We start from the raw sequence: 24,069 nt of genomic DNA, 5'->3' as shown, positions 1-24,069 counted from the left end.
TCAAAAAAAAATATTTTTTAAAAACTCATTCAAATAAGCCCAAAATGCAACCATAAGTTAAAATAATATATTTTCACATTTGTTATCTTACTAAAATATATAAAATATTTTTATTTAAATTTTTTTAAAAATAAATTTAATTAAAAGAAATTTAATATTAATTCAAAGAACGTATAATTTTTCAAGAATAAACTTGACCATTTACTAAGTAGAATTGATTGATTGGAAGTAAATATAAAGTGACTTCACACTCATAATGCATAAGAGTTAAATTCTATAACGATCATCAAAATATTAAAAAGTCGTTACTTTTAGATCATGGTGTCATTTCATGATCCAGATGATTTTGATGTTCAAATAATGAAACACTTATAACTATGTGACTGTTCAAACATTACATTAAAAGAAAAAAAAATGACCTTTAATCCTAGTTTCCCGTACCCACATGATGTCTCAACTCCCATCACATCGCCATTGCCAATCACTTTTTTTTTTTTTCTTCCTCTTAAGTGATTCTTATTCTGAGTCTCAGCTAAGAAAAGTAACCTCCAAAATTTCACAGACAAAAATAAAACCGTCAAACACAGACGCAAATAGTGTCAAGTGTCTCCCACTCACGCCTTTCACCTTCTCCACTCTCTACTCTGCCGTTTCTTGCTTTTTTTTCTTACCACCCCATTTCACCATTCCGTCAAAAGTTGAAACTTTTTCATTAAAAGACTCCATTTTTGCATTCCTTGTGAGCTTTCTCTTTCTCTCTCTCTCTCTCTCTCTGACACGCACACACACATCTTCCCTCATACCTACTTAACTTCAAAGTGTGCTGTTATTGCTGTTTCTTTTGATTGTTCCTTTACTTTGATTATGTGGAAACTGTTTTCTGCTGCAAATTTAAACAAGTGTGATTGATCTTTGATTGGTTATCTACTCTGTATGTACCCCTTTTCACATTTCCTTTTATCTTAAAATAATCCAAAAAAAAAAAAACTGCTGCTTCAAGTAATTGAGGTTTAGTTTTCTTCTACCCATTTCATTGGATATGCTTTTCTTTCTCTGTTCCCCTTTCATTTTTCCCTTAGAATCCAAGTGGGGTATAAACAAATATAATAATAATAATAACTGAATCTTTATTTGGTTTGTTTCTCTCTTGTGACAGTTTCTGCAGGTGAAGAAGCTAGAGCTGGGAAATTCACAAGATGAATAGGGCATTGGTTCGTTTTCTGGTTTCTTTGTGGCTATGTTGTTGTTTTTGGTTGGTTTCAATTGGTGAAGCACAAGCACAAGGAGGAGAGTATATGAAGTACAAAGATCCAAAGCAACCAGTTGCAGTTCGTGTTAAGGACTTACTTGATCGGATGACTCTTGAGGAGAAGATTGGCCAAATGGTTCAAATTGATAGGAGTGTTGCTAATGCTGAGGTCATGAAAAACAGCTTCATTGGTAAGAAGTAAGAAGTAGTTAAAGGGCATATTTGGAAAGTGTTTTATTGCTTGTTTCCCCCCCTCTTATGAGCATTGTATTTGAATTTTTTTTTTTTTTTATGAATGTTTTAAACCATATGATTAGTTGGTGATTGTGTCCTGTCTTTGAAATATTTGCATGACATAATTTCCTTGTCTTGTTTATAGGTTGGGAAATTTTTAGAATGATGTGGCCTATTTTCATACACTTCCATTCCCGTGATTTCCACCAATTTCCCACTCCCACATCCAATCACATTGCAACATACAATTTCAATACTTTTGTCACTTATGTTGAGGGAATTTTTCTGTGTTTGTTACTTAGTGTCTTCATTCTTTCACATTTTAGTTCACTAAACATGACAATTTCTTTATAGATTTTATAATAGATGTTAACATTTTTGCATTTACTTGTAAATATGAATACTTAAGAATCTCTCTGTGGACTTATTACCAAAATGAGAAATGGCATGCTGATTCTATTGGCGGGGAAGGAAAGCCTGAAAAATCGGAAAGTTGCCGATTTTCTGCCATTTTCTTCCTTTGCCTTGTACTTCACTTGGATCTCTGCCCCCTTCATTCCTGTTTGATCTTTTTAGTGAATGATAAATTTTGGGGATTTTTTAGCTTTTTTTTTACAAAAGATCTTTACAAACAAAAAGGCAAGTTTCCAAAATTAAAGGAAGTGATGACATTATTAAGGAACTATCAATTAGCTGGTTCTTTTAATTGCTTGCAGGGAGTGTATTAAGTGGCGGTGGAAGTGAACCACTTCCGAAAGCTACTGCTCAAGATTGGGTTAACATGATAAATGAATTTCAGAAAGGGTCTTTGGCAAGTCGATTGGGTATTCCAATGATGTATGGGATTGATGCTGTTCATGGCCACAACAATGTCTATAATGCTACCATATTTCCCCATAATGTTGGACTTGGATGTACCAGGCAAGTTGAGATTTTGATTGTTTATTTGTCAGCATGTTACATGACAACTTTCGATAGAACTTTCGCACTTCACTTGATATTTAATGATTTATCTGGTTCAAGGATCTTGTTGCCACAATGAGCAAACTATCATTCTTGTGCAATGATGGTACTAAAATAAATTTGCTTATGATATCAATTAATTTAGCCTGAAATATACTTTGGTTTACAAGTCAATATCATTGTGTTTGTAATCTTAATGGTGTTTTATTGATGCATTAGGTTGTTTATATGCTTTATTTAGTTCATCCACCACTTGTTCTGTTCTAATAATCTTTGACTAACAGAGATCCTGACCTTGCCCAAAAGATTGGAGCTGCAACTGCTCTCGAAGTCAGAGCGACGGGGATTCCTTATGTCTTTGCTCCATGTATTGCGGTAAATAAAAAGCAAGAGTCTAATGATAAACTTGTGTAGGAAAAATTCTTGTTAGGCGTAATGTGTTCACATTTCTTCCTTTGATAACTTAACTAATTACTTCTGGAACACTATTTGTAGGTTTGTAGAGATCCAAGATGGGGTCGGTGTTATGAAAGCTACAGTGAGGATCCTAAAATTGTGGAACAAATGACAGAGATAATACCTGGACTACAAGGAAGTCTCCCTGCCAATGCCAAGAAGGGATTTCCATATGTTGGTGGCAAGTAAGAAATTAATCGTAGTAAATCCATTTAAAAGAAAGACTGTGTTTCCTTATTTGTTTTCCTCAAGTGTTTATGAACATATTTCCTAAAATGTTGTCCTTGCCTGGTGGTGAATTATGGTACATAGTTACATAATTTTCATGTTTAGTGCTTATGCATCACTAATGTTGTAATGTAATAATTAACTAATAAGTTTCAACTTTAAGAAATTAATGTTTGAATTAATCTTATACGTTGTGTCGAAAGAGCCATCGTATGCCTCTGTCTCTGTATCTGCAAGGTGTTGATATGTTGTATCTGTCATTGTGGTAGCCATGTGGTTCTCAATAATTGATACTCATTCATAATCTCAACTTAATTTAGATAATAAAGTCTTTTTAGGATGTTCTTGTGAGTAGTGAGCATAGTTTTGGTAATGCTCCAGAGTTCAAATCAGTAACAAGAACATCATATAATACAACAAGTAACGAGGAGTGGAAAAAGAAAGCAAAATCAGGATTATATGATGAAGTTGTATTTTGATGTAGTTGCATGAATAAAATTTTCATTTGTTTTCCCTCTATCATTCATCAAGTTTATACATTCCTTGCAGGACAAAGGTAGCTGCTTGTGCTAAGCACTTTGTTGGAGACGGTGGTACAACCAAGGGAGTTAATGAGAACAACACTGTGATTGACTGGCATGGATTGCTTAGCCTTCATATGCCTGCCTATTCTGATTCCATTATCAAAGGGGTCTCGACAGTGATGGTTTCGTACTCCAGTTGGAACGGGGTAAAGATGCATGCAAATCGTGATCTAGTCACCGGCTTCCTAAAGAACACCCTTAAGTTTAAGGTGATTTGATTACTTTCTAATCTTTTTTTGTGAATTTCACTACTACTATATTGTCTTGTATATCTCTATTATGGATAGAAAAAAATCTGGGAAAGCAACATAATTAAGTTACATTGTGTAGCATTCACTGATATTAAACCTTCTACTTTTAAGCCTTAGTTGTTTATCATCATTTGTTATATCCACATTGAGATGTTTTCATGTCATTTTTCTTTGAAAATTTCAATCGCCATTTGATATTTCTGTCATGCTTATTTGAGGAGGCATATGAAATACCTTCAGGGTGTGTGTGGTTGGGGAAATTATAAATAATTCCTAAGAATTTTAAGATGGGAATATCATATTTCCATGTTTGGTTCAAAGTTTAAAAAGCTATTTCCAAGCAAGTTTGATTCCAAGAAATCAAAATACCATCATTTCAATTCCCACCTTCCCTCTGGGTATATTTGATTCCCGTGGGAATGGAATCTGAGTAACAAAGTAATACTTGAACCACACACCTACTAGTAACAATATTAGATTATTACTTTCTTCTATTTATCTATTATAAAATTTATATTGGATTTGAAGCCTTGAGAAGTCTATTTGACACACATTGCAATAGGTGTATCTTGCATGATGCTTACTAACTAAATTTTTTTATTTATTTATCAGGGATTTGTCATCTCTGATTGGCAAGGTATCGACAAAATCACATCGCCACCAGATTCAAACTACACGTACTCTGTCCAAGCTTCCATTCAAGCCGGTGTTGATATGGTTAGTCTGTTCTTTATGGCCAAATTGTCAGCAGTACTAAATTTCTGCTATAGAACTTATTCTTTCTGTTAATTACTATTATAGGTGATGGTCCCGTACAAGTTTGATGAGTTCATTCAGGATCTTAATCTCTTGGTCAAGAACAATGTCATTCCAATGGACCGGATTGATGATGCTGTGGCGAGAATTTTGCTTGTTAAGTTTACCATGGGTCTTTTTGAAAATCCTCTAGCCGATTTCAGTTTAGTCGACCAGCTTGGAAGTCAGGTGAGAGCTCAAACCATCCCAACCATAAATTGGATTTTGTTGTAACAAACTTGGCAACAAAAGCATGTATATTCTGTAATGATAAGATCCTGTTGTGTATCTAGGGACACAGGGATCTTGCAAGGGAAGCTGTGAGAAAATCTCTTGTGCTGCTTAAGAATGGGAAAAATGGAAGTGCTCCACTTCTGCCTCTTTCAAAGAATGTTCCGAAAATTCTAGTTGCTGGTACACATGCTGACAATTTGGGTTACCAATGTGGCGGGTGGACAATCAAATGGCAAGGGTTTAGTGGCAACATGGACACAAGCGGTAAGCGACTAAAGATATGTCTAAAAGTTTCGGCTCATCCGAGGAACCTTAGAAACAGTTTAAAGTCTTTTTCTTTTCCATGAACAGGAACAACCATTCTTAGTGCCATAAAATCAGCAGTTGATCCAAGCACTGAAGTTGTATTTCGTGAGAACCCGGATAGCGAATTTGTAAAGTCCAACAACTTTGATTATGCTATTGTTGCTGTTGGTGAGCTTCCTTACGCCGAGACTGCTGGTGACAGCACCACTTTGACAATGACGGATCCTGGTCCAAATATAATCAACAATGTCTGTGGGAATGTTAAGTGTGTGGTTATCATTGTTTCTGGTAGACCTATTGTGATAGAACCGTACATTTCTTCTATAGACGCATTGGTGGCAGCATGGTTACCGGGCACTGAAGGCCAAGGCGTGACCGATGCCCTTTTTGGCGACTATGGTTTTAGTGGCAAGCTTGCTAGGACATGGTTCAAATCTGTGGATCAACTCCCTATGAATGTTGGGGATCCTCACTATGATCCACTCTTTCCTTTTGGTTTTGGTTTAACAACTGAATCTGTCAAGGACCTAGTAGCAAGGTAATTCTCATTTAACTCATGAAACCTTTCTCATATTACTAAATTGATCCATTGGTCATTGAACAACTCTCATTTCATTTGATGAAACTGCCTATGTTGTATGTAGGTCAACCTCAAGTGTTGCTAGTGTGAGGGCTTGTATATTTACCATTTTGGTGACACTAATTATCAGCTTATATTTAATAGGTACATTTGTGACTGTGATTTATCTTTAATGCTTCATCATCATATGTATAATGTAAGAATCTTTAACAGTTTAACCCTTTGTTTACATTATTGACAGGTGAAGCACAATTCATTGGAGCTTATTGAAGAGGGTAGCTAGAGAACTAACTTGGGATACTTCTCAGCTTAGTCTTATTTATTTTATCTCATTCATCAATGTATTGGATCACAAATATTGCTCATGAACTAGTGATTGATCTCTTTATTTCAATTTTCTTATTCAAGACTTTGTAAGGAATATCAGACAATTAGGGACATCAACTACTAGGATTTAGGTAGCCAGGCATTGAGCAAATTTGTTAAGAGATTGAATATTTTGATTTCTCATTGGGAAAGGGTGTGAGGGTCTTGTAAGTAAGTTCAGATTTCATTACCTCTACTCACACCATTGAAACTTAGAACTTAATCCAAGGCTTTGGTGTATCCCAAAATTCACAAGAATTAAAAAAGCAAATTTGTGTAGCCCCAGAACCACTATTTTTGTTCCACTATCTTCTATTTTTTAAAGTTATATTAACAAACAATTTGTTCAAAATTTCTTGATGATTTGAGAGCCAAGTGAAACTGCTAATTTGCTATCTCAACCTTTCCCCATTTTTTGGTGGAATTAATGAAAACAAAATATGTAATGCTTCTGCTTCCTAGTAGGAGTTGAAGACACCCAAAATTTAAGACTAATACATATGAACAAATGACCAACTTCAAGAAAATTTTATCATGTATTTCAACCGATTCTTTTGCAGCTCAATTCCTGTATCCTTATCACTTGCATCTACCCGTATAAGGAACATGGTCCTTGCACAGAAAGTTGCATACTCCTTCCTCCGGTCTCGTTAAAAAAAGCAACATGGTTCTTGCACAGAAAGTTGCATACTCCATCGACTAGTCTCGTTAAAAAAAGCAGTCCACAACAGCATGCTGAAAGATTGTATGTGTTTCTAAGTGATTAAATTTTTATCTTCATCCTCAGTGTTGGAACTTCACAGGCAGAGTACCAAGTCATACCAGCGCGAAAGAACTACTCACTCTTGTTTAATCCTTTGTCAGGCAAGCATCAACAGTGAGAAGGTGAAAGAAGAGATCAACCTGAAACAAGAAAGATGGGTTTATTGGACATTCAGACAGGTTGAACTGTTGAAGTAAGAGGCCAGGTAAAACATTTGGCATTGATGAGTAAGTTATAAGAATAAGTTTAACTAAGTTGTCAACTTTCTTCGGCTAATATCTGCTATTTTTTTAATCTTAAATTCGAAATTCTAAATCCTAAATCTTAAATTCTAACCCCCAACACTAAATATTCCAAAAATGAGGGTTAAAAAATAATTTTTCAATAAAGAAAAAAAATGGCTAATATTAACTACTTAAACGTTGGTTCCTATACTTTTTCTACAAGAATACCAAAAATTGAGTCAAACAGATATTCTGACAATGCTGCTAATATGACAAGAAGGAGAGGCAAAACTCGAAAGTCCAGTGTACAACTACAATACGTAGTGATTCATGAGTTTATGATGAACAGCATAATAGAATTCCATGTAGCCAACAACTCATAGTTGGACTAAAGATTGGTTTGTTGATAGTGATCATGGTAGTATCCTACAGTTTATTAAAGTGGCAAATATAACAATACATAAGTATGTTATACCATCACTAGCACCAAACGGAGAGAGGCAGTAGCTAAAAATATTGTCAATTTGTAATGTAAATTATAGCAGGAAACAAAAATAAGACTCAAACTCTCGGCATGTCCAATATATATTGAAAGAACGTATGGGTAATCAAAGAAAGCATAAGCTAAACTAAAATATTGATTTGTGAGTACATTACAAACCTTTTGTTACATTTGTGCTGCATCCATATTTTCATCATTTTCTTCCTCGTTGCTTTTGCGGTCATCTTCATCCTGGTTCGAGCCAACCAGCAACTGTTGATTTCCCACCGTACTTTCATCGCTCTTAACAAAGGAGAGCTGATCCCTAGGAAGAGTACTCCTTTTGTAATTCCAAACAAGCATTGAAATGTAATCTTGTGGTGAAACAAGACCTTGTTCCCTTATGCTGCTTTGTTGCTCCTCCAATGTCTTTGGATCCTCTAGTTTTATATATTCCAGCAATGACTTTTCATGATCCGGTCTCCAGTTACTAGGGAATGGAGTATAATCTGCCTCCGGTACAAGAGACAACCTTGTATATTTGAGCCCATCGATTGACTCGGCAAGGCCCATCCTTAGCAAATTCTGATACTCAGGAGACTGCCCTTTCTTCTCCTTCAATGGGCGGCTCAGGTTACGCGCACCGATTTTGTATACTTTTGCTCTTGACCGGAGCTTGTATTTTGCAGCATATAGCTTTGCAAGCGAGCCCCTCACGATGTAAGAGCAGAAGTTCACAATCTTTTTCCTATTATCTGCATACCTATACCACTCAGCCATGGTGCCCAAAAACTTGTTCATTTGAGCATTTGTATGAGCTTGAGTAGCGTGGAACATTCTAAAGCAAGGTTGGGGATCTGGATCCCTATCTCCCTTGAGAAAGTTCAGCTTTCTAAACTGCTTGATGCATTGCTTCAAGCTCGCCGTGACTGACAGAAGGGTTCCTACACCCTTCTCACTTATGATCTTACCACCGGTGGCAGTGTACCTAAGAGTGGGATAAACAACTCTCCTACACAACACATGGTCAAGAAACATTATACCTTTAGTTATATGTTCTATGGGAAGGCTCTCATTGTCGAGCTTGAGCATGTACTTCTGATCACAAAACTCAATCAACTGCTTCCTCAGCGAGGCTGCATCAGCCCTAGGCCCTCTAACACCAACCAAGATATGACCACCATATCTTATATAATCCATCTTCCTTGTCTTATCTGGTCCACTCGTAGGCACAAACTCCGGCCAAGACGTGTTACCCTGCTCCGCCTCCCCTTCAGGGTTATTCCATATAACATCACTCTTAGAAGGAACATAAAACTCCTTAATCTTCCCTTCCATCCACTTATCCAATTCATCCAAACAAACATTAACCAGAAGCGGGCTAAGAATCCCACAATGCCCCCAATTAGGAACCTTCTCGGCCTCCTCGGGCGCAAACCCGAAGAATGTATCCAACCAATAAGGATCAGGCTTAGGCTCATCCTCAGCCAACACCCTCTTCTTCTGGTACTTCCTCTTCTTCTTCTTCTGGGGCTTCTCAACCTCGGTCTTCACCACCGGAGTAACTAATGCGTCCTTTATCAAATCAACCACAAGCTTATCCCTCACATCCCTCATCACAGCACCAACCACCATTCCAACCTTCATTCCATCCAAAAGGGTACTCAGATCACCTTTCATATACCATAAATACCCTGCAAAACTCCTCCTAATAACCCTCAACACAGTGTGAGGAGTCCTACCGGGGCGAAAGGCAAAACTCTTGCTCGAAAACCGAGCCTCATAAATTGGCTCCAAGATCATCAGCAACACCTCCTGAACAATCTTGTCCTGAAAAGGGGTCGGTTGTGTGGTGGTTAATATGGCTTTGATTTTCCTCTTCGATAGGGATTCATAATCGGTGGTGTCTTTGGGGGACTTGATGAAGAACTTGAGGCGCTGGCCCCATCGGAATCTGCGGTCAAGGACGGCGTTACGGAGGGAGAGGAGGTCGTTGAGGGCGGAGGAGGGGACGGAGGAGCGGGGAAGGTAGGAGCCGGTGTCGTCGGCGACGACCTTCTGGTAGGCGAGGAGCCAGAGGTCGAGGCGGCGGAAGGAAGGGGAGAGGTTGGTGACGGTGGCGTTGGGGTGGCGGAAGTTGTCGACCCAGGAGTTGGAGAGGAATGCGATTGGGTCGTCCTTGAAGAGGGAGGGGGTGGGATCCGGTGGATGCCGGTGCAGCGGAGAAAATGAAAGGGCGCGGTGGTGTTGGTGCAGGTGCAGGTGCAGGTGCAGGGAAGGGGTTATAGTGCGCAGTGTCCGCAGGGGAGTATTGGTGCAGAAGAGGTTGAAGAAGTGGGTGAAGCGTCGGTGATGATGCATAATTTTTCTGTGTATTTTTTCCAGGGATTCATCTCATGAGTGTAGTGAAGCTGGAAATGGAAGCTGCAAAAACCCCTCCTCCACCAAACCCTGCAGCCCGCTGCGCTCAAGTTTTGTTCTTTTTTAATTTTTATTATTTTCTAATAGAAAGAAGTCAAATAACAATTTCGCCAGCCTCAGTAAATAATATTATTTTTTTGTTATGATTAATGATAATTTATATTTATATTAATAAATATTTTATACACAAAATCATGTATTTTATATTTATATTTATATTTTTATTATTTGTATATATAAATTAATAAAATTTATTTATTAAAAATAATTTAGTATTTATGTTAGATAAAATAATAACTAAAATTACTGTTCTGAACATTTCTGATAATAATTGAAATGGGAGTAATGTTTGGGGCTCATTTTTTTGCAAATAACAAAAAAGTATGGTGTAACACTATGAAATGGAGGCTTGGCAAAAATATTCATTGTTATGGTGTCAGATGAAATCATAATTTGCGTCTTGGATTTTTTTTTTTTTTTAATTTCTGAAATTCGCTAAACGGAGGCAACGTTTAGCAATTCGAAATATTTTTTTAGCCCAAAATACAAGTTATTTTTGGAAATGGGCGTCTTTTTTCGTAGTCCAAAACGTAGGTTGCGTTTTTTGTGTATCAAAACAAATTTTGGAAGCTTCAAAACGCAGCCTACGATTTGAATAAAAAAATATTTTAAAAAAGAGTTTTGCCTATAAATACGAAGCGAAACTGATGCTACTGTCCTCACTTCACTTCTACTTCTATTACTCTTTTTTCCATAGTCGAATGATACATAGTGAGTTTTTTTTGGCATTTAATAGTCTAAAAAAAGTCAGATTAGGTGAGGTTGAAGTTATGAAAGGTATTGCAAATATGCGAGTGTATATTTTAACGGTGAGATTATACCAAACACACACGAAGCAGTAACTTTTATATGTGAATATCCATTTTCATTTGCTATTCCATGTACCATGAGTTTTGTAGAGTTGCAAAATTGTCTTTGTGAGAACATACAAAGTCACATTTCGAAAAAAGTGAGCAGTATTTTGTACAGAAATTCTGTATAAGTATTTGGTGGAATGATACAATTTCAACTGACGACGCATGCATGCAGCAAATGTTCTATATTTATCAACAAACCCGATTTCACGTGCCGATGATAGAGTTGTACGTTGAGTTTGAACAGCATACGGGAATGGATGCGATTGGCGACGATGTCAACATTGATGAACTCGGGGATATAGATTAGAAAGAAGATAACAACGATAGTGAAGAGGAGTTTGAAGCTAACTATGAGGTCGATGACGAAAATGATGACGGAGACTTGACAGGCAATCTGGCAATACAGAATGAGGTGGATGCGATTGTAAACCGGCACCCGTTTGGCATTTCGTCTTTTATGTGGACTCTGGATTTCGAAGTCATGCATGCCCCGAAATTTCCTGAGTATGCAGATATTGGTATGTTATCTTATGGTTATTAATTAAAGTTACCACTACCATTAATTTGCCTTGTACTAACAGTGGTTCCTTCGTCGTAGGTGGAGGCAATGTTGCAGCGGAAGATAGCAAGTTTAGGGTCAGAATGGAACTTGGTTCCATGGAGTCGGTGATATCTACAATCAAAAGCTACACTATATTTAGAGGAGTTGATTACACTGTGTATGAGTTTGAGCCGCAGACATTCTATGCGAAATGTAAGGGTTATGGTGCCGTTCTGAAGTAGAGGAAGAAACTTCGAGTTCAGTGAAGTGGTCGACTTATCCGAAAACACAACCGTTCCGAGCACGCAGAAAATGTGAGCCCGTACGTACCGCTCAAAAGATTCCTGCGTGTCACACGGCTCAATATCTCTGCACCGCCGGACCCATGCAAGATTAACCTTACCCAAGACATGATCTTGCGGACCGGACTCTCGACCGAAACACGCGATGCAGTTCTCCACCAAAAACTGGTGACTGCTGTCTAATCTACTCGTAACAGGCGCCCCATTAATCGGGAGGCCTAGAATACACGTCACATCTTCCAGCGTCACCGTCACTTCGCCGACCGGAAGATGAAATGTGTGTGTTTCCGGCCTCCATCGTTCCACCAAGGCAATGAGTAGTGCAGAATGGCTTCTCATTTTGTCAACTCGCGAAACATGTTGAAACCCAATGAGTGCTAATGACGCTGAAGCTACCTCATTAAAGATTTCTGGCGGATATAATTTTCTGGACAACAAATTTCTGATAGCCTGCAATAATAATAACCTGCAATAATAATAATAATAATAATAATAATAATAATAATAATAATAATAATAATAATAATTTTCATGAACGGTGATATTTTTTAAATAATATTATTATAAAAAATAATATTAAACAGTAATATTATATCATAAAAAATAGAATAAATTACCATTTGTACCTATCAAAGATACAGATGCTGACAAATGTACCCATATAAGAATAAAACGACAATTATAACCACGGAAGATAGCTTCCGTGTGCCAAGAGTACCCGGACGTTGGTTACACAATTGGTCCATTAGGGTATTCTTGGCACATGGAAGCTATCTTCCGTGGGTACAATTGTCGTTTTATTCTTATATGGATACATTTGTCAGCATTTGTATCTTTCATTGATACAAATGGTAATTTATTCTAAAAAATAATAATAAATCACTAAAAAATAATAATAAATTAATAAATAATATTATTAATTATTAAAAAATAACAATAAATTATTGTCATTATCATAACCAGTATTATTATAAACAAATAATAATATACTAATCATAATAATAATTACTCAAATATAATAATAATAATAATAATAATAATAATAATAATAATAATAATAACAATGTCACTAATAATAATAATAGTATAATTACAGTAGCAATAATAAACCCAAACAATAATGTTAATAATAACGATAATAATAATATTACCTATTATAATACAAATAAATAATATTCAAATATATATATATATATATATATATATATATATATCATTAAATATTAAAAAAAATTATTTACTCATTGAGGATGATACAAATACTCAATAATATGTTCTTCATGTTTAGTAAAATTACGAACTATTTTTTGTTTTATAATATCTACCCTAAACCTTCTACTCTTCTTCTTCCTCCCACAAACTCTCAGCACAACCTTACAAATTAAAACCCCTCTCTATAACCTCAGCAAGCCTTTCACCTCTTCTACCTTTGCTTCATGTGTTTTACGTTAAATTTGGGTTTTATAGACTCCATCACCATTCTCCTCCAACACGTGGCGTTCATGCAGCCAGGGAGCCTGCCAAATACAACCTGCGTTTTGTTCTTAGCTGCTGCCAAATGTAACTTGCGTTTTAGAAGTTCCCAAGCGGTCAATCGTTTAGTCATTGTCTACATGCAGATAGCAGGGACACATTTCGAGGCTTCAAGCTGCTTCTCTGCCAAACGCAAGCTGCGTTTTGGAGCCTGCATGCAGCTTTTCCTTTTTCCGTTGCACTCAAAACATAACCTGTGTTTTGCAGGTTACTGAGTTTTGCAAATCCACATTTGTGGATTACACTCCATGCAACAATATACTTGAACAACACCATTTTTACTTCTATTCTTTAATTAATTTCTGAATGTTTGGTCTACTAGTGTATATTTTAATAAAAGAGTGAAAAATACTTTTTAATAATGTGAGAGAGAAATGAGAGAGAGAGGGAGATAGAGTGCGAGAGCGGAAGCGTGCGACGTGGAAAAATACAGGGTGGGAAAGAACTAATTAGATAAAACATGAGAAAGATCCTAGGGTTTGGAATAAAGAAGAGTATCAACGATTGGAGTTTGAATCTTTTTCCATTTTTGTCGACAATTTACCAGAAGATATATTAAAGAGAGAACTGTTCAACTTGTTTAAATGGACAAGCAGAATCATAGACATATACCTATTGTGAAAGAACAAAAAGGGCTAGATCTATATCTATTTGCATTTATATGGTACACTACAAAGGGAGGAGCAATGAAGGCTGTTGCAGATATGAAAAGTATGGTGCTACGTAGAAAGAGGCTTTTTATAGCAGGAGCGAAGTATAGAAAGAGAGCTATTATTCGAAATACGGAGGGTAAAGAAGAAACGGAGATAACAGGATATGATGGTGGAGTAAGCGCGGAACAGACAAGGAGTAGAAGAGTAGTTGAAGAGAAAGTCGTAAAACAGCAGAGTGTTGCACTTATTAAAGAGCCGAATAAGAATGGGTGGACAAAGAAGTTAGAAGTACCGATAGCGAATGAGAACGTCACCTGGCTGCAAAGAAGTATTGTTAGAGGCATGAAATCGGCAATCAATTTTCAGGCACTGCGTCAAAAGATTCATAGGAATTGGCCAGGCGTAACATAAGTGCGGAAGTTGGGAGCATATAAGGCAATATTAACGTTTGATACTATGATAAGTGCTGAGGAAGCTAACACTTTTAAGATGATCGACCTTTAAAAAATGTTTTATACGGTGTGGAGATGGGATGAGAACGAGAGAAGTGAATCGAGAAGAGTCTGGTTAGAATGTTATGGAGTTCCAATACATGTATAGTTAACTAAGACTTTTTGAAAGATAGGGGATTAATGGGATGAGGTAGTTAAGTGCGATAAACTTACAGAATCGTGTGCATTTTTCAGTGTTGGTCATGTTCTGATTAATACGTGTTGTTTTGATAGAATTAATGAGCAGATTCACATTACAGTAGGTGCAAGTGGGTTTGGCATTCACGTAAAAGAGGTGGATGGAGAGGTGTACCGAGAAGAATGTATTCGTGAATTAATGCCTGCGGAAGGGGACCAGCGAAGAGTTACTAGAGATGAGATGCAGTACGAGGGTGCTGGTGGCATACTAAACAATGGTGGCAAACTGCTAATGGCTGGATGGGATCAGGTGGCGCTGCTGATGATGAAGGAAGGAAGGAAGGAAGAACACGATACGGACAGAAGGGTAATTTCCTGCATAGATTTGAATGAATGGAATCATATTAATTCAATGTATTATTCTGAGAACAATAATCATGCGGGATTTAAGGAGACTCAGGATCCTCAGGGATCATTTGAAATCAATCAAGAGAAAAATTCGGCAAAAACAGTGTCTTATAATTATGTCACGTGCAATGCAAATCCAACATGTGCACATGGAGGAGCTGAACTTGGGCTAGGAGCAAATAGGCCCAACAATTGGGGACCCTTACCTCATGATCGTGTAAAGGAGATGGCCCATGCTAAAAGGCCTTGCAGTGGGCTCCCAAAATGGGCCGGGGTGACCCAGCTGCTTTGCTGACTCAGCATGAAAGAAACGGGTTCCACAAGGGGACAACGCAGCTTGTGACTGGGTTTGACGATGCCACAGGGGCTGGGAGGCTCGAGCATACGGCAGAGGAAAGCGAAAACCCTAGCGTGATGGAGGAGGACGCACGGGTCGTCGTGATTGCACGGCGCGGTAGAGGGACGAGCGACGAGGCGGAGGCAACCCACGGACGGATAGAACGGCGGTGGGAGGATCAGATGGGCAGAACCGCCAATCAAAGTGCTTCTCACTTGAACGTCTAATGTGAGTCCGAGATGAGAATTGTGCGATTTGAGGCAGTGGCTCCAGGACTGGAGGTTGCTATTGTTGGGCGTGGAAATGGCACAAAAATAATAACAACAAAAACTGCACAGCAGGGACAAAGGAGACCTAGCGCTGTAACAATCTTGCGACTGGAGGAGGAGAAAGGATTGGAGGAGGACGGGGCAGATGCTCAGGGCCATGAATAAGAGGAAGAATGTGAGAGTAACGCAGAAGACGGAACTGACTGGGAAGCTGGCCTAGATGGAGGTAGTGGGTTCCACAGGGAGGATCAACGGCAAAGTTGGCAAGAGGAAATGGTAGAGAACAAAGAGACATAGAAGTTAGGGGTGGCAACACTACCCGAACCCGCGGGTACCCACCCCGCCCCTACCCCACACCGGGGCGGGTTTTAACGGGGCGGGTTCTTGGGCGGGGCGGGGCGGGGTCGGGTTTAGGTTGAACCCGCCCCTACCCGCCCCGGTATATATAATATATATGTAAATATATATATTTTTAATATATAATATACGTAATATATATAAAATAATTAGTAAAATGATTAATAATATTATATCATATATAAATTTTTACTTTAATTTATATTATGTATGTAAATTGTGGTTATATAATTTTTAAAATTTAATCTTTTTGTTGGATTTAATAATTATAAGGGCGGGTAGGGGCGGGGCGGGTACCCGCAGGGGCGGGTTAGGGTTTAACATTTTACAACCCGCGGGTAGGGCGGGGCGGGTTTGATGCGGGTTTTTTGTAGGGCGGGGCGGGGTCGGGTAGAGCAAAAACCCGCCCCTACCCGCCCCGTTGCCACCCCTAATAGAAGTTAGCGGTAGAGTCCAGTGCTCAGTGTAGCAACGAGGAGAACATCATGGCTATTTTACAGGAGCAAAATGAAGCAATTACTCTGAAGCACAGGCTGGCAAAGCAGAAAGAAAAAATTCAAAGGAGTCGGCCAAAAAATCATAAACAGGTGTGTAATAAACTTGTTAAATGATTTTAAGCTCTTGAAATATTAGGGGATTAAGAGGCGTTGAAAAATTTTGTACGATAAAGAATTTTTAAAGTAAATTTAAGCTGGACATGTTGGGTTTGATAAAGACAAAAAAGGAGGTGGTGTCTAAATTTGATGTAATACGCATTTGGGGAAGTGACAGAGCTAACTGGGAGTTTGTAAGCTTTATTGGGGCTTCTGGAGGGTTGTTGTTAATATGGGATGAATTAATTTTTAAATTGACTAATTGTTATAAAGGGGATAGGTGGTTGTGTGTAGAAGGGGTGGTAGCTAAAGATAATTTTCAGTGTGCTATTTGTTTACTGTATGGACCACATGTGAGAGCTGAGAAGACTTCTATGTGGAAAGAGTTGTGTTATCTTGTAGGGTTGTATTAGGTACCATTCTGTTTTTTAGGAGATTTCAATGAAATCCTGTATTTAGAAGAAATGAAAGGAGCAAATAGTTTTCCAGCGTCTGTTGATGATTTCAGAAGATGGATGAATGACTTGGAGTTAGTTGATTTAGCGCTTAATGATCGCAAGTATACATGGTTTAGAGGACAGTCGTGCAGTCGTATTGATAGGACCTTGGTTAGTGTGGGTTGGCTTGATATGTACCCGGAGACGTGACTGAGGGGAAGACTAAGAGGGTTATCAGATCACTGCCCTTTGATAGTGGAGGACAGAAGAAAATTTAAAGGACCTAGACCGTTTTGTAGCTTGGACTCGTGGTTCACACATGAAGGATTTTTAAGAATGGTGAAGGAAGAATGAAGGGAATTAGGAGATGGATAGTTCTTAGAAAAGATGAAAGCGTTGTCAATACCGCTGGGTAGATGGAATAAGCAGCATTTCGGGGATATCACTGAGATGATAAAGAAGTTTGAGGAAGAGATAAAGAAGGTGGATGATATGGTCAGTAGTGGACTTTATGATGGTCAATGGAGGCAAGGAGAATAGCATAAATGAGGTGCTGTTAGAAGTGGTATGTTAGGCAGGATATTCACTAGAAGCAAATGTCTAGATCTCAGCATGATAAGGAGATGGATAGGAATACAAGGTATTTTCACAATATTACTTCGACGAGAAGAAGGAATAACCGGATTGAGTCATTGGTGATTAATGGAAGACAAGTGCAGAATCATGCAAGAATAAAAGTTGCAACCATAGATTTTTATAAAAGTCTGTACCACCAGGAAGCTACTCCAAGTTTGAGTTTTAGAGATGGTTTAGTTAATCGGTTGGAAAGGGAGGAAGTTGAAGCCCTTGAGGTGATGCCATCGATGGAGGAAGTGAAAGAGGCAATTTGGGACTGTGAATCGTCTAAAACTCCAAGATGTGATGGATACAAAATGAACTTCATAAAAAAGTGTTGGCATGGGATTGGAACGGATTTCACTGCTGCTGTGTTGAATTTCTTTGAGACGGTAAGGCTACCAGCAAAGTCTAATATCATGTGGGTAGCGTTGGCTCCAAAATTTGTTGGGCTAAGGAGATAAAAGACCTCAAACCTATAAGTATGGTTGGATGTGTCTATAAAATTATATCTAAATTGTTGACAAGAAAAATGAGGAGTGTAATACCAGGATTAGTTGGAGAATCACAGAGTGCTTAATCAATATCCTTAAGACATAGAATAGTCAAACTCTAAAAAAAGTATGGACAATTTTGATTTTGACCTCAAACTTTAAGGACCAAAACAATATTTATCCTTATTTATAAAGATATAATGATCAATCAATTTGGGTTAGTCGAGTGGTCAACTTATTCATCTGTTTAAGCAAGTGTCAGGAATTTTGAATTCTACCTTGTATATGCAGTAATTTATTAGCCAATAACAGATCATTAAATGGAACTCAAACTTATTATTATCTAATAAATTGTAAAAATACTATTTGTACACTAAAATTAACTACTAAAATCATCTATCAATATATTTATGTATAAATATATGTGTAGTTTAATTTATGTTTAATATATATTTATAGTCTAATATGTATTTTATACTGATAACTGATTTTGATAATTAATTTTAATGTACACGTAATATAATTAAATAAATTGCTATATAAAGAAACATGATAAGTAAATAGAGTTAGTTTCTATATTAAATAGAGTCTCATTAAATCTTCTAATAAAAAATCCAATATATCGATTTACATTGATACCTAAATGGACTAATTTTAGCATTATGTTTTATTTCTTCCTTATTTTTTTATTATTTATTTTTAAATTAATTATATTTTTAATTATGCCTAAATACTAATATAAATATATATTTTTTATTAAATATTTACAAATTAATAAAATAAAAATTTTTACTCATCACAATATATACTTTTTAATAAATATTTACAGTATATAATAATATAATAGATATAAATTAATTTATAAATTACTTTATAAATTATTCAATGACCCAATAATTTAACCGATTCAATTATCAGTTTGATTCTGATCATTATTATAGCATCTTTCTATTATTCTATGACCAATAATTTATCTTAACAAATTAAAATAATTTATTATCGCTTGGATACTACTATTATTTTACTTAGAAAGAATAAAAAAAAATACACATCGACTTATTAAGAAATAAAATAGTTACAAAGGTAAAACTATTATATTTTGATTTATTTAGTATATTGTATTTTAATTTTTACAACAAATGTAGATGATGTGAATAGACTCCTGAAAAATTATGCAGCATGACTTTCTTAAATTGGGTTTGATAGAACAAGATTGCTTGGAAATGACTTGATCAAACATGTACTTTATCTTGTTGGTCATCCTAATGATACAAATTAGGGGTGGCAAATCAGTAATTCGTTCACAAATAAAGTAGTTTTAAAATGTTAGCTTATTTCGTTTTATGGTGAATTGACGCGTCATTGAACTAGCCTATTTAATTCTTTAAAAAAAAATAAAATTAATTAAAATTAATAAAAATATTTAAAAATTAAATATAAATAAAAAATAATCAAATTATAATATAATTTATTATTATTTTTTTAATTTTTAATTTCGATAGAATTATTTAATATAATATTTATCAATAAATTATTTTTATTTTAATAAATAAATTATATAATTTGAACATATATATAGAAGTGTAAAATAAAATTAATAATAAAAAGAAAAATAAAAAAATGTGTTAAAAAATTATATAATTGTTAATTTTATAGTACTAAATACTATTTTATTTAATAAAAAATAAAATAAAATAACTTTTGGCTAGCCCTCCCCACCTTGCTAAAATCCGCAGGTTTAACAAGTTTTTTTTTATTTGGCGGATTCTAATTCTTTTTCCAATTTATTCTTTTTTACGAGTTGGTCCGACTGATTTAGGGCCCGTTTGGGAAGCTTTAAAAATAACTTTTTTGAGTTTTTGACTTATGAAAAGTAGTAGTATTAATGTTTGGTACAATTTTCAAAACCAAATTACAGTTTTCTAAGAATCTATTTAGGAGCTTATAGAGAAGTTAAAAAAAATGATTTCTCTTATAATACTACTACTTTTTATCACATTTCTATAAAGAGTTATTCTCCACATACAAGCGTTTTTCCATACAAGTCATACAAATCATTTATATTCATGCGTTTTTCACGTTTTTCTCTGTGCCTCTTTTTCTTCTTCTTCTTCTTTCTCTGTGCCTCCTCTTTTTCTTCTTCTTCTTCTTCTTCTTTCTCTGTGCCTCTTCTTTTTCTTTTTCTTTTTCGTAATTTTTCTCTCTCGTTATCGTCGCCATCAACACCACCACCTCTTCCTCCTCCTTCTCTTCCTCCTTCTTTTTTCATTGAAATTTTTTCTCCTCTTTTCGTTTTCTCTTTCTCCTTCCTCATCAGTTATCTCGTTTGTTGAAAATAACAAATAATTCAGGTTTAGATTGCCAATTAAACCAGAACGAAATTGATTATTGTTTTGAATCCAAGGCTAAGGTGTGGTTTAATTTAGAAGAAGAAATATAGCATTAGAGGAAAGATTTTTCTACAGCAAATTTGGGTGTAGTACGAAGATATTTGGGTGTAATACGAAGATATTTGGGTGTATTTTAAGAATTTTTGAGTGTATTTTTATTCTGATAAGTTCTGCATAGTTCAAAACTCTTCCTCTTCCTTCTTTTCATCTTCTACTGTTTCTTCTTTTTTTTTTTTATCATCATCACCATCTTCTTTTTCTATTTTTTCTTATTCATCTTTTTTTTTATATTACCTTCTCAAGTTTCTTCTTGTTTTACTCTCTTAACAAGAATAAAAACAAAAAAATCAAATAAAGAAGAAGAAGAAACACATAATGCTGCAAAATTACTTGAAAGAGGATGAACTTACATTCATTTAACTAAAAGAAAGAAAGAAATAAGGAAAAAAAGAAGAAAAAAAAAACGCAGCATTAGAGAAAATATTTTTCTGTATTTGCAGCAAATTTGGGTGTAGCACGAAGATATTTAGGTGTATTTTAAGAATTTTTGGGTGTATTTTTATTCTGATAAGTTCTGCATAATTCAAAACTCTTCCTCTTTCTCCTTCTCATCTTCTACTGTTTCTTCTTTTTTTTATCATCATCATAATCTTTTTTTTTTCTTTTTTTTCTTATTCATCTTTTATTTTTATTTTACCTTCTCAAGTTTCTTCTTGTTTTACTCTCGTAACAAGAATAAAAACAAAAAAATCAAACAAAGAAGAAGAAAAAATACATAGTGCTACAAAATTACTTGAAAGAGGATGAACTTACATTCATTTAACTAAAAGAAAGAAAGAAATAAGGAAAAAAAGAAGAAAAAAATGCAGCATTAGAGAAAATATTTTCTGTATTTGCAGTAAATTTGGGTGTAACACGAAGATATTTGGGTGTAATACGAAGATATTTGGGTGTATTTTAAAAATTTTTGGGTGTATTTTTATTCTGATAAGTTCTGCATAATTCAAAACTCTTCCTCTTCCTCCTCTTCATCTTTTATTGCCTCTTCATCTTCTACTGCTTCTTCTTCCTCATCTTCTTATTTCGTTTTTTTATCATTCTTCTCAGGAGAAAAAATCAAACAAAGAAAAAAATATAATATTACAAAATCAATAAAAAGAGGAGGAGGAAAAAAATGCAGCAATAACAACGGTAATAAAAAAAACAAAGATGAAGATGAAACACGCGAAGAAAAAGGAGGAGAAACGCAAAGAAAAAGGAGAAGAAGAAGGAAGAGGAGGAGGAGAAGGAGGAACGTGAAGAAGAAGAAGTGTCTTCCATAATGGTGAGTGAGAGCGCGCTTTGGAAATGGTTGAGTGACGCGCGTATTATCACGCTCCAGTAGGTGAATGTAGTTTTTGTTATATTTGGTCCAACTTGTAAGACTTATAAGCTAGAAAGACTTGTATGTGTAGCATAACTCTTCTAGAAAATAAGCACTTTTAGAACTAAAAATCCAAACACAAAATAACTTATTTATAATCTACGTCATTTATTGTTTAAACTATTTTATCAAAAAAAACTTAATTAAGCTATTTATCCAAATTTTACCTTAGTCCATTTTGCCAACTCTAATGTCTTGCTTCAAGAAAAACCAACATTAAAGAATTACTTCAAAGGCAAGTCGGTTTTTTTCTTTTTTTTCCCATATCGAATGCCCACGATTCAAGGGTATCGGCAAGGTTGGTTGAAGAAAACGAACCCTTAATAATTTGGAACCTGTGGGATATAGTAGTAACAAATTTCACAAATTTTGTTGCCCCGTTTTTGGATGGATTTGGAATTCTTTATTTGGTCTGAGTACTTAATTTTGTGGCATAATGCATTTGAAGACGGGTCTAAGCATTTAGATTGGATTAGGCAGATATACAAGTACATGACCCCTTATAGTCTTATACGATGAATGCTAATTTAAGCAGGATAGCATAGGTGAACAGTGAACTATAGAGATTTTGATTTAAGAGTGAATAAGAAAAATGCCACAAAATTTATAGAAGTAGCGCTGCGAACTTTCTAATTTTGATATGGGGTAGGATAATAGGATTAGTGTAATGTGGCGTTATTAGAGTGTAGAAAGATTCATCGGATTGTGATGACTGCACTGAAGAAATCGGACGATTCGAATAGAGAATCAGTAATAGGACGGTCTGATTATACAATTTGAACCGTTCGATTTGCGTACCAGATGCCATTTGTCTCGCATGCAGAATATTCTAACCTCTTGACTCGCTCTCTTTAGAAACCTTCGAAGCACTCCTTTACCTATCTTTTTCACTCTCACTCTTCATAACACTTGCAAGGCTTTAACCCCACATTCCTCTTTTCTTCTTCCATTGTTGTACAAATTCAGTAAGAAAAAAGAAAAGTGCTACCATCAAAATATTAACAATGTCAAGGAGATCGAAAAAAAAAATTAATTGTCCAAAATTTTACATTGTTAATTATTGTAAAACCCTCTATTGATGAGTGAGAATTTGAGTTTGGAGAGAGTGCTACCAGTGAGTTAGGAAGAGCAAAATGAATTCTATGTTAGAATGATGAATCACACTACTAACTACTTACTGCCAGGATAGTTTTAGTGTAACTAACTAACTACAAAACTGTTACTGCAAAACTATTGCTAACTATCAGTAACTATACTAGCCAACATCCTACCTCAAGCTAGGAGTGTAGATGTCAAACATTCCTAGCTTGGATTCAAAGAACTTGAAGGGGCCTGGAGCCAGAGATTTTGTTAAAACATTTGCAATTTGCCCAGCTGATGGAATCGGGAGAAGCTTTAGTGCACCCTCTTGGACTTTGTCCTGAACTGTGTGGTAATCTATCTCCACATGCTTCGTATGTTCGTGGAAGATGGGATTGGTGACGATATGCAAAACAGACTATTTGTTACAAAAGATCGTCATAGGTCGAGACAAAGAGAATCCAAAATCACTTAAGATCTTCACAATGCAGGTTCCTTCACAAGTTGCCAGTGCTAAGGCGTGATACTCGGCTTCACAGGATGATCTAGCCACAGTCTGTTGTTTACGGCTTTTCCAGGAAATGATGGAGTTTTCTAGGAAAAAACAAAAACCAAAAATGGGTCGTCTTGTGTCCGGACAAGTCCCCCAGTTGGAGTCAGCATAGCTAATTAAGTGCACTTCAGAATCGGATGAGAATAAGACCCCTTTAGCTGGTGCATGTTTGAGATACTGTAAGATGTGAAGAGAGGCCTTGAGATGATCAGTTGTTGCACAATTAAGGTATTAACTAAGCTGGTTGACTACAAAACTAATGTCGGGCCTTGTATTGGTTAAGTATAGTAACGGAGGGAAATCATTGGTATAGAATTTTCACAAAATTAATCTCATCGAAGTATAGATCTAAACCGACAAACAACCCTCAATCAAAGTTTAATTTGTTTATTACTTAAGCAAA

General features: G+C 35.9%; 2 protein-coding genes and 1 long non-coding RNA gene across 6 annotated transcripts; 1 reads left to right on the top strand and 2 right to left on the bottom strand.

Moving 5' to 3' along the window:
* The first annotated feature begins 401 nt into the window (after positions 1 to 401).
* Positions 402 to 6,525, top strand: LOC112741458 (uncharacterized). Of its 4 annotated transcripts, none has more exons than XM_029292005.2 (12): positions 402 to 739; positions 1,157 to 1,440; positions 2,200 to 2,404; positions 2,731 to 2,821; positions 2,942 to 3,087; positions 3,680 to 3,923; positions 4,578 to 4,682; positions 4,767 to 4,949; positions 5,054 to 5,258; positions 5,346 to 5,838; positions 5,945 to 6,024; positions 6,122 to 6,525. In XM_029292005.2, the coding sequence occupies exons 2-12, from the start codon at positions 1,197 to 1,199 to the stop codon at positions 6,148 to 6,150; spliced, it is 2,025 nt and encodes a 674-aa protein (XP_029147838.1). In that variant the 5' UTR covers positions 402 to 739; positions 1,157 to 1,196; the 3' UTR covers positions 6,151 to 6,525. The 4 variants fall into 4 exon arrangements, with proteins under 4 accessions (XP_029147838.1, XP_072069850.1, XP_025646245.1 ...); XM_025790460.3 differs by having other exon boundaries at positions 724 to 931; XM_072213749.1 differs by lacking the exon at positions 5,945 to 6,024 and having other exon boundaries at positions 467 to 739.
* A 109-nt stretch (positions 6,526 to 6,634) lies between these two features.
* LOC112741457 (nuclear intron maturase 2, mitochondrial) lies at positions 6,635 to 10,266 on the bottom strand. Its single transcript, XM_025790457.3, has 2 exons — positions 7,895 to 10,266; positions 6,635 to 7,149 (listed from the first exon to the last, which is right to left on the bottom strand). Exon 1 carries the CDS (start codon positions 10,073 to 10,075, stop codon positions 7,901 to 7,903), a length of 2,175 nt encoding a protein of 724 aa, XP_025646242.1. The 5' UTR covers positions 10,076 to 10,266; the 3' UTR covers positions 6,635 to 7,149; positions 7,895 to 7,900.
* A 2,789-nt stretch (positions 10,267 to 13,055) lies between these two features.
* LOC140178255 (uncharacterized) lies at positions 13,056 to 16,009 on the bottom strand. The gene is made up of 2 exons (XR_011870603.1): positions 15,325 to 16,009; positions 13,056 to 15,085 (listed from the first exon to the last, which is right to left on the bottom strand). It is a non-coding gene; the product is annotated as an uncharacterized lncRNA (long non-coding RNA).
* Between the last annotated feature and the right edge of the window lie 8,060 nt (positions 16,010 to 24,069).

Source organism: Arachis hypogaea, chromosome 14, assembly GCF_003086295.3.
Source record: "Arachis hypogaea cultivar Tifrunner chromosome 14, arahy.Tifrunner.gnm2.J5K5, whole genome shotgun sequence".
In the NCBI taxonomy this organism is placed as follows: Eukaryota; Viridiplantae; Streptophyta; class Magnoliopsida; order Fabales; family Fabaceae; genus Arachis; species Arachis hypogaea.
Note: the sequence above shows the minus strand (reverse complement) of the source record. Positions and strands in the feature narration are given on the sequence as shown.

What these genes read in the sequence shown, in the direction of transcription:
- LOC112741457 (XM_025790457.3), bottom strand. Translation starts at nt 10,075, where the DNA reads ATGCATCATCACCGACGCTTCACCCACTTCTTCAACCTCTTCTGCACC.
- LOC112741458 (XM_029292005.2), top strand. Translation starts at nt 1,197, where the DNA reads ATGAATAGGGCATTGGTTCGTTTTCTGGTTTCTTTGTGGCTATGTTGT. An exon ending in GTTGGACTTGGATGTACCAG is followed by an intron (nt 2,405 to 2,730) that starts GCAAGTTGAGAT and finishes TTTGACTAACAG; the next exon opens with AGATCCTGACCTTGCCCAAA. An exon ending in TGGCAACATGGACACAAGCG is followed by an intron (nt 5,259 to 5,345) that starts GTAAGCGACTAA and finishes TTCCATGAACAG; the next exon opens with GAACAACCATTCTTAGTGCC.